At 38.3% G+C, this 10,812-nt stretch overlaps 1 protein-coding gene across 1 annotated transcript; it reads right to left on the bottom strand.

Annotated features, from left to right (window-relative positions):
• Positions 1-622: 622 nt before the first annotated feature.
• Positions 623-10,250, bottom strand: LOC108677501 (E3 ubiquitin-protein ligase RNF126). Its single transcript, XM_018165725.2, has 9 exons — positions 9,806-10,250; positions 9,432-9,525; positions 7,748-7,846; positions 7,257-7,410; positions 6,579-6,652; positions 5,304-5,492; positions 4,881-4,996; positions 4,168-4,268; positions 623-3,961 (listed from the first exon to the last, which is right to left on the bottom strand). The coding sequence occupies exons 1-9, from the start codon at positions 9,896-9,898 to the stop codon at positions 3,799-3,801; spliced, it is 1,083 nt and encodes a 360-aa protein (XP_018021214.1). The 5' UTR covers positions 9,899-10,250; the 3' UTR covers positions 623-3,798.
• Between the last annotated feature and the right edge of the window lie 562 nt (positions 10,251-10,812).

Below are 10,812 nucleotides of genomic sequence, written 5' to 3'. Positions count from 1 at the left end.
AACACCTCTTCTCCTGCACTTCTTCAGCAACTACTATCCTAAGTTTCTTCTTGAGGGACAGGCCGGTCGAAAAGGTTGCCTTGTTGTCCTTTTCTTTATTTGCGTATCTCTCATCTTCCACCAGTCAGTCACCTTAGCCTCCCACAACACGCGTTGACGTTTCGAGTAGCGAGTAGCAGTCGAATGAAGATAATTCAAGAACAGAATAGATCATCTGCGATTCAACGGTTTTCTTTGTGCTTTGCTGGTCCCGCCCTGAAATTCTTAGTTTCACCGGAAAGCTGCTGATAGCTTCATCTGTCGGATTCGTGGGTGTCAGAATTTCAGCCAGTATCGCGCTACAAATCTTTGCTATGGGAAGTGAAAAATAAGAAGAGAGCAGACTGCAGTCAGAAGATTAAACTATTTTTCGCTTCAGATTTTTGCCTGTGTAGACCCTGCAAGCATTTATTTAATTCAAATCGAACGACTGAGCGAGTGAAAAATTGAGCCAAGTCCGAATAACGATTTGAGCTTTGAATTAACTTGGTTGATAGATCCTGATGGAATGACGAAATGAACAACTCTACTGTTGAGGTGTTGCATAATTAAATATTTTTACTTGAGGGAAGTATTCAGTCGCTTTGGAAATGGGAAACTCGTTTTATTATAATAATCATGGCGAGGAACGGTGAACAGCGTTATAAGCACATTTAATTTTTATATTATTAATCCGTTCTTCGCTAGCCTCACAAGCACACCCAAACGAAGTCTCGACTGCTTGAATGGAAGCATTACATATGCAGGTCGTATTTCTTCGTTATTGCATTGCTAGGAATAATCAATTTCAACTAATCGTAGATAACGGCAGCAGATCAAACATCGATCTAACAGCAATCGTTTCTAATGATGGGTAGTATAACTCACTGCAAAAACTGCCTAAAAAATATTCTTTGTTCCACCCCTTTAACAAATCACACTTAGTACGCCATAATTACATGAAAAAATAGGCGTTTTTAATATACCTGCATAAATTCAAGGGTTCATACAGAAATTTTCCTTTCCCAAAACGGAGGAAATGGGCATCAAACTATATAACGGGATGCCTGCGAAGCCTGATCGCACCAGAGAGCAAGAAAAATGTCTGGAGATAAGCAAAAAATAAAAAAATAAATTTAATGCTCCCGTTTCGTTTTTAGCAGGCATCAACATAGTCACGTATTTTCAAAATTTTATCGAACATATAAAGACCTGTGAATGAAGAAATGCGAATATCCTAATGTGAACAACAGAGGAGACGGGGCGTGAGCCGGCGCTCGTACACGAAAATCGCTCACAAAAAAAAAACTGTGCGCATCGCTACCTCAAAGGCCCTACATCTGTAAATGATTACAGATGTAATCATGTCAAAGGCTGCGCTCCTTAGGTGGCATGATTACATCTATAGCATTAGTTTCAATATTGACACCCGCTGGTACCTGATAGAGGATATATAATACATGATTATTTATATTGGTTGAACAAATGCTCTCAAATGAAAATGATCAGCTTCTTCAGATTTGGACTGCCTAAAAAATGTTTAACGTGGAAACTATGCTCTCACGACAATCTTCTATTCGAATAAACCACATTTTTAGGGTGATAATTCATCATAATGCATACAAATCAAACTAACCAACAATTAGATGAATACAAGACTAGCACTGGGCCCTAGTAGAGGCAAAGAGCAAAACAAATGAAACCGCTAAATGATCTGAGTTTTCAGGTGCTTTAGAAGAGGTCAACCTTCACTTTCCCATATAATTTCAGTGATTCTATGACCAAAAGAATGTAATAAAACATATAGTCGGATTAAATGAAGAATCAAGGTTTGGTGATAATAAAACTACATCAAACCGCAAAAACAAAATGAAGAAAATTTAAGCCAGTTTGAGCTTACTATCTGCTTGACCAAATGAAAACGCACGTACTTTTCTGTAAAAAAATATTCAGAGCAGTCAGACCTCAAATAGTCAAATTAAAGAGTGAACCAAGCAATCCATTCAACACAATGGAATTAGATTATAGTTATCCAACCAAACGCCGCGGAAAAAATTCGCAGTACTCACTGGGACTTGGACGACAATGCGTATGTATGATACATAAGTAATTTTATGCGGCGTTGTTTACCATGAATATATTCCTGAACTGTTTACGCATTATTCCTCGTATAAAATACTGCATAAACGGTATATAGGTACTAGTGAAATCCACATCTGAACAATTGTTAACCAGGCAGCGGAAACTCGGCACATGCCAAGGTTTGCGTTTATTCAAAGCTGCTGATCTAAAATTTGCAAAAATCATGTTTAATTCAGGATTATTTTTCCCAACTTATAAGGAGGTTAATTGTCAAAATGTGTCTTTCTATACACAATATGTTGTTCCATAAGAATTTCTTTCACAAAAAGCTCTGCAAAAAAACTTGTACCAAAAAATACAAGCACTCTAGACATTTTTGTGGCTGAAGTGTCACCATGAAGATCTTGTTCCATCGTTAGCACAATGTCGCGTACACGATCCAATTGCAGAGCCAAACACAAGGAAGTAGAAAAATCCATTTAACTTTACAGTGCCAGGCTATTTCACTCCTTCCTGCGATATCGAATGTCGTTAATACCTTTTTTACGGCGAAAATATTTCAGCCCTACGGAACTTCCAATGGCGCATGCAGTGCCTGAAAGGCTTGTTAACTACGCACCTATGACTGAGACATCCGAGAAATGCAATTACTATTCATTCTATACAGGTACACTTCATACCGAACGATAGATCATAATAAATATAAACGGGATACATGATACAAAAAGATGATCGTTTCATATCAAGAAATAAAACAACTAACTTTGAAGTTACTGACCAGCATCAGGAAGTGACACGAGATGATACTTTGCCGCAGTCTCGAGATTATCTCTCGTAGTTCGAAATCTTGAATCGAAAGGAAAAACCCGTAGCCACTAAAGCTGAACGAAATTCAGAGAAGGGTTTAGACTTGATCTAAATAAACTAAATATCCTTTTATTTAAATCAATAGATAATGATTCTAAAGCTAGATTTTCTTCAAAAATAGAATACTGCAATGAGAACAATAAAGCGAAAATGCTTACACTTTCAACTGTTCGCATGAATTATCTTTCTATGGAAAAATGAGATAGATATATCCGTGTGCAAAATCTCTTGTTCCCAATCACAATAATGATTCATACAAATACAAAATAATTATATATATCAACTACAAAATCAAATAAAAATTTTGCTCAAATGTGAGCAACCGAAATATTAAGACCGGGAACATATCGTGTATTTACATAGAGAGAAATCGATAAAGAACAAGATACTCATTGAGAAAATAAAACTTGAAAAACGTTTCCAGCCACGAGATCTTCACTGGTTGCTGAAGAAGAGACGCCCATCAGTGCCGGTCCAAGCAGGTTAGGAACTGTTTCTCTACAACTACATCCTGCAAGTCGCGGCAGAAAGGATTACGAGTAACTCGTTACATTTACACAGCGATAGTTTTCTTTGATAGTCTAATCTGCAGGCTTGTATCCTATCCTATAGTCCGAATAAAAATCTCCATGAAATAAATGATATTTTTCACGGCAGTTGAGAACCACCCTCAATTTCGATGATTCGTGGTCAGGGGATAGCATAGCACGATGTCATACTTAGGATAGCCAATATGAGAGGCTTAAGTGAGACGATCGCACGCCTTGCGCTCACCAGTGCACTAAATTGACTCACAAAGCTGGCATGCTACACATAGACTAGTATAGACTACTAATCTAATTCGTCATCATCCCTGAATCTTGAAGATGGGTCATTAGATGAGCTGCCTGCTTCCTCTTCAGCCCCAGCACTAGAGCTGCTGCCTCGTTCGTTGCTCGAAGAACTCGTGCCCGCGAGATTAATAAAAGGGTTGGGGTGGCGTAACAAAACACGACTGCACACAGAAAGAGAAGAGATTCAATCAAAGCCAATTATTGAGTATATAAAAATAATAAAATATTAACACTACATTTTGAATACTAATCGAGTAACTTGAATATAGATAATGAATTCAAAATACGTATATTAATATATAACTAGGCCTGAGGACAGAGCCCAGACAAAGCTGGCAGACCCAGATGAAGGTAACCAGGCTCAGACCTCCTTCCTCCTAGACCCAGACGAAGCTGGTTTCCTGCAGCAGCTGAGCCATCGGGGGGCGCGTCGCCCAGCGCTGTGCGGCACACGGGGCATGTCGCGTGCTGGCCAACGCAATAATCAAGCAATTAAATACATTATAAACAGCGAGTGATAACCACATTTTGTGGCTAAATTGTAAGCAATCTACAAATAATAAACGCAGACAGTCCCAACATGCGATACACGGAGCCCGTAATGCTCGCTAGGCCATAGGACTGGCAATCTTTCCTTTTCATGTTATAATAGTCAGGGTCATGATGATGGTCATGATAATGACTGAGGTCATTATGGTAGTCATAACTTAGTAATGGTTATGGTCATGATAATTGTCCTGTATTGTTCATGGTCGAAATAAAGATTAATACCAGAAGCGTTGGCCTAGGTATTTCAAACAGAAATAATTCCAATTCCACGAAACAGACATTTAATCAAAACATTCATTGACTCTGCAAGAGGCTGGCACCTTTTGCCCAATTCTTATAATGGATAATAATGATCTCTGTCAACGTCATCCATTACATATTTTCAACAAATTAGGTACATACTAAGTGAATAAAAGTGAATAAATTTCATTGTTATGTAAACAAATAGTGTCACCATCTTTCAATTCAATTATTTTTTAGATTACATTTGGCTTAAAGAATTGATTTTGAAGACAAGACGTTTGAACTCACCATCTTGAGCCAAGGCGTGATGCAAGGCTCGTGAAAGAAGTGATCGCAGCGAAGCTTCTTCACGCTCTCCGACAAAACAAAATCTTCCATGCAAACCGAGCACTGCATTTTATTCTCTGTTTACGAAAGTTAATAAAATTACTTTTATTTAAAAGCTTGGTAGGACCACAGCTATACCTATACTAACCCTGAAATTAATTTTTGAATTGTTCAACGGCATAATTCTCACGGAACACATCTTTAGTCTCCTAACAAGCTATCTTGGTATTCAATAAGAGTAAAAATCATGAGTGTATTCAACAGAAGTACAAATATCATATTTTTATATTACTATAAATCGAAATTAAATCAGTGAATTAACATGGTAGAATCAGAAATAGCACTAATAACTAATTTGCAAAAAAATTAATTGCAGCGACTGACGGCATTGTTCCTGAGTAACTTGAGTGGAGGGTATGGCGGCGATCTGGTCAGCGGTGAGCGGGGCGGGGCCGTTGTTCTCGAGCTGTCCCATGAAGTGCGTGATGACCGCATCCAGGCCACCACGCCCCCACACGTAGTCGCCTGGGTTGCCTGCAAGCTCTTCCAGGGCAGACAAGCCAAAAGCCGGCACTGACAAAACCACAACATATCTCATGAAAACCATTAATTTAGGCAGTCAAAATAATGGATAATTTATGAAAACAGGAGTGGATAGGTATTTTATGGAGGAGGGTAGGTATCAAAAGAACATTGATGGACTTCCTAGATCTCATGGCAGGGCGAAATGTAAATCTGATATTACATAGCTACATTGTTAATTGCAATTTATCAATTACAATTGTCAACAGAAATGATGTGTAGGTATTTTGAAGGAAAACAATTGAAAAGAGATAATAAAGATGATTTTAAGCAATGCAATGTACACGAACACGGCAGAGACAATGGCTTCAAACGTCACCAAAATGTATTCACACACGTTTTCACTGATGAAACTGACGCATCATTTGAAATTAAAAATAATCAGAGGGAAACGTGTAGATTGTGCGGATGAAATAAAAAATATAGGTAGTCAACTCGTGTGTTGGGTCATCTCATTTTTGGGGTGCAGATTATTCTTCGATTTATGGGTGGATAGCTTGAGGTCAGCATAGCCCAAGTCCACAGTGCAATTCATATACCTTCCCAAGCGTAACGCAGCCGGGCATCTTCACGGCTTTTGACACAAAGCGCCCACCACAACAGCGCAGTTCAGTCACAGGCCGGAGCGCATACAGGCCAGTGCACAACTGGCCAGATCGCAACAGGCCCTACCGCAACAGCTACTCCTAACGTAACCTAACCTAACCTGCGCCATCTGTTGCGGTAGGGCCTGTTGCGCTCCGGCCAGTTGTGCACCGGCGCTGTGAAGTAGTGGCTGTGTTGTGCAAAGCGGATTTACTGTTAGCCGGAGTTGCACACAGCTCATTGGTTTGAGGCTATGTGTAGATAGTGCATGCTGATGGTGCATGCTGAATTTTGTTACCCACGGCTGCGCTCCCTCGATTTATACCGTACCTCAAAACTAGAACTGAATTCCAGAATTAGAGTACCCTCATAACAGAAAATCAACTGATGAGATACCTCCTGAGATGTGGACTATGAGGTCCTGCAGCATGGGCGCCAAGACCTGGTGGCGATCTGGTCCCCTCAAGCGACTGCAAACATCAAACTAGATACCTCCTGAGATGTGGACTATGAGGTCCTGCAGCATGGGCGCCAAGACCTGGTGGCGATCTGGTCCCCTCAAGCGACTGCAAACATCAAAGATCGCGGATAAAAATAATAGGCTTGCTTACACTGACTTACTCCACCCATAATGTGGCAAGCAGGAGACCAACAGAGATTACATGTCAGCAAGCAATCCTTGATTATCCAAAAGTGTTTCATCTTTAGGACAGTTTTCCAACAACTCATTGCAATGCCAAGAATTTAATTGAAGTACAAAGTATGACTCATTGAAATTGTGGCAGGAACAACGAGCATCTCAACAATTTGTTTGATAATAAACCCAGTTGATGTGATCTGTAGTCACGAAGCGGTGAAAAATTCAGCATTTGAGGTTTGATACACTCAATATTTTACCATTCTATCTCTACACAGAAAAAAAGGTTATCCAATCGGCATTGGATTTTAAGTCAATCTGCGTCTCCAGTTAATTTGATTCTTTGCAACCAAAATCTGGTCCACCTGTACTGAAACTTCTTGAATTAAACCAAATGTATTCATTTAGGAATGAAATTTTAGCCTATGATTCTGTACATTCACAAACGCCATTGATGAATCTTTACCAATCCTTCAAGAAGTCTTCAAATTTCAAGAAGAGTCATTATGTCAGAAGCCAATAATGAGAGGAACCTGCGCCTGTTGGGGACGCCCATGAGTAGCGTGTTGATGCGGTGCCTGCTGCCGCCCCGTCGTCCACTCCCTGAGCCTGTTGCTTCCCCTGAGGAGCTTCCCCCTGCCGTCGCAGCGTCCCCCACGCCGCCCCACAGCACACTGTCCCCACCACCTGGGCAATACAAGAATATTTAATGTTGCTTGTGTCAAATATTTCCATTGTAGGCTGCATAAATCAACTACTAAAGCACTTTAAAGTATCAAACCTGTAATAATGAGGTTATAAACTGCATCTATTAAAGACTGATGAAATTCACTGCAAAGTTTAAATGAATCCCAATATTACTATATACAGTGCAACTAAACCAATCAACTTTATTGTAAAGTTACCTGACAAGAAAAATGTACAACTCCACCACAAGAAATGCTCAATGTAACTTCAAGTAATCAGGTAGTCAAACAGGAATTTTTGCATACTGATAGCTTATTTTTAAGCTGCAAAACCTCACCTGGGCTGCCATGTAAAATACTGAAGATCATATCTCTGTCAGAGTCAGAGTCGTCCATGGCATCATCACTGTCAACATCAATGGCATCTTGAGATGATCCTGTAAAAAAATTTGTAGGTGGCATAAAATGATAAATTATAGCGTTTGATGAAAGGTAATGCGTCAGACATTTTTTAAAGGGTAAATTTATTTATTGAAATGAAAAAATTCTCCATAAACTGGTACAGAATACTGAAATCCTTCATTAACTCTACTGACTTAATATGTCACTGCTGAAATGAATAATGTTAAAATGAAATTTTAATAATATGTACAAAACCTCCATTGTTAATATGGCATAAGAAGTACCCCAACTGCAACTGGTACAGGTGCTTATGCACAAGTATTAGCCAATAGTGGTATCACAAGCAGTAAATACTTTCCACTTCAATTATAGTGCCAATTTTTCTCAATTTTAGCATAATTTTCTATAATTTTGATAAAATTGATAAGTAAAAAATTGTAATTTTTCATCTAATATACTAACTGCTACCACTGTCTGCTAATACTTTTTGTGTGTATAAGAACCTTAAATCTCTGTGGACTTCCTAGCAGGACCCTACTCTCTGTGGACCCTACGGTACTTGGTGTGGTTCACACTACATGCAAGGGATACTCCTAAACCTCCAATGGTTAGGCTGCATAATTTCTCTCACTTCATTAAATGGCTTCAAGACAGCAAATAAGCCCTTTTCATGTCACCTATTGGCAAATTTTTAGGTACTGTATTGACAGTACCTAAATGTTCCTTAATTGGAAATATGTTCCTTATAATAATGTAGTTTGGTATTACTTGCATGTGATTGCAAGATTGCCTCTAGCGCATTATATTCATCTTTTTGGTTAAGGGGAGCGTCTGGGGTAAAATTTATCTCGGCTATTCACAGACGGATCACTCTGAAACTTAGTACACATATGTAAAACAGAATTCTAAGACATTTTTGTTTGTGTGAATTTTTCGAAAAAATGAAAGAAAACGTGAAATCATTAGAAAACGGCCAAAAAAGGGGGTACTGTAGAAATCTATCTCCTCCTAGGATTTTCAAGCTACAACATCGAGACACATATCATTCGATTGCTGCATAATTTCTCTCACTTCATTAAATGGCTTCAAGACAGCAAATAAGCCCTTTTCATGTCACTTATTAGCCAATTTTTAGGTACTGTATTGACAGAATAACTGGCATTGACTTCCTTATAATAATTAATAATGTAGTTCAGTATTACTTGCATGTGATTGCAAGATTGTTTCTAGCATTATAGTCATCTTTTTGGTTAAGCCATTGGTTAACAGATCCATGTTGTCCACTTTTTGCCATCTTTATTGCATCTCCCAAAGGTGATAATTGTGTCCACAATACTAAAATTATTCTTGTCATATTATAAATGAATAAAACAATAAGTTTCATACCAATCCTTTCTATTGCCAGCAGAAAGAATTGAAAAAGAGAAAAAATACAAAAGAAAATACAGACACTAGAACAGGGAAAAAGTGAAAAAGTCAAAGCACTATCAGACTAGTAGATGAAAATAATTTATACATAGCATTAAAATATGCCATACAAATGTTACTATACTGCAAAATCCACCCCATAGTAAATTTGATGCAGAACTAGAATGCTTCACTTGAACAACACTAGCTCACCGGACTGTCTTGGAATATTTGTTTCGCTGGTGCTGTTGCCCATGTCACTTGATGGCTCAATGAAACCATTGTCACATCGAGGACATTCATATTCCTGAAAATAGCATTAGAGGGTCAAGTTAAATTTTGAGTCATAGTAAAGCTTTCAATAAATAACAGTAAGAATCACACTAATTCACATAAAAGTAATGGTAGGAAAGTGTGATGAAGTTAATATTTATAAAGCCAAGCTGTTACAACATAATTGCATGAAATTTTTCTTACAAGAAGAAAATAAACATATTCTCATCTCTATTTGGTGGTTAAGTTTCACAAAATATTTTATATAGGTTCTGTGGGTAAAAAATGCTATTAAAAAATGATGTCATACTCACTGGTAACCTTGGAACAATGTGAGCAGAGCACTTATGGCAGAAGAAGAGATTGTTGTGCTGGGAGAGCACATCTGAAGATTGAGCTTCAGCCATGGTTATAATCAAGCTTGAGAGTTCTAGGGCTCTTAAATAATAAACTGATTGATGAAAACTATATATATTATTAATAGTTTGAAATCAGACAAGCAAGTTATTTAAAATATTAGAGAACAAATGTTTTATCTCTTATATTTTCCCCAAGTAGCTAAAAGCAATTGGTGTTCATAACCTAACAAAATTGAGGGACAAAAGATGAATTACATCAATCCAGCATCAAACTGAGTGAGATCATTCTCAGTTCATTTTACACTGTGCTCTGCCCCTTCCTTTGGGCAAAGTGGGGTTTACACTGTGTGATCTCACAGATTTGTACATAAATATATCTGTCCTGTAGACATAAACCAATAATATATCTGTCCTGTAGATATACACCAATAATATATCTGTAGATGGTGAAACAAAATAAATGCTCGGCGATGATCTAAGCCAGTGGTTCCTCTAAGTGGGCAATATCACCCCCCTAGGGGCGATGGAGAGATTTTGGGGGGCGATAAGGAAGAAGAGGGCATTTGGGGGCGGTAGGGGGGCGCCCGAAGTCAAAGTCAGAAGTTCCAACGTTTGTTTGGCAATTTGTACACAACACGTGCAGCACATTATGACTCACAGCGATGGTTTTTTCACCCAGATCAATTTTTTTAACCTCTCCTGGGTTTACGTCTCGGACAAATTAACGGCTAGACTTGTGGCCGGTCTCACGGCCAATTTCCAAATTCAATGATCAAGGAATATCTCAAACTAATGAACTTAACTTGATGAAACTTGGTACATGTATTCATTAGGACCTAATAGTAATGTTTAGCTTGTCAATTTCTTTTAAATTTTGCCTTCATTTGTTTTGCCATAGTTATATGCAATACGGGCCGAAATTCACAGTGATTAAGGAACTTCTTCCAAACTATTAAACAGAT

The sequence above is a fragment of the Hyalella azteca genome, unplaced genomic scaffold (assembly GCF_000764305.2).
Source record: "Hyalella azteca isolate HAZT.00-mixed unplaced genomic scaffold, Hazt_2.0.2 contig3406, whole genome shotgun sequence".
Taxonomy (NCBI): domain Eukaryota; kingdom Metazoa; phylum Arthropoda; class Malacostraca; order Amphipoda; family Hyalellidae; genus Hyalella; species Hyalella azteca.
Note: the sequence above shows the minus strand (reverse complement) of the source record. Positions and strands in the feature narration are given on the sequence as shown.

What these genes read in the sequence shown, in the direction of transcription:
- LOC108677501 (XM_018165725.2), bottom strand. Translation starts at nt 9,898, where the DNA reads ATGGCTGAAGCTCAATCTTCAGATGTGCTCTCCCAGCACAACAATCTC. An exon ending in TATTTTACATGGCAGCCCAG is followed by an intron (nt 7,411 to 7,747) that starts GTGAGGTTTTGC and finishes TGTATTGCCCAG; the next exon opens with GTGGTGGGGACAGTGTGCTG. An exon ending in AGTTACTCAGGAACAATGCC is followed by an intron (nt 4,997 to 5,303) that starts GTCAGTCGCTGC and finishes TTTCGTAAACAG; the next exon opens with AGAATAAAATGCAGTGCTCG.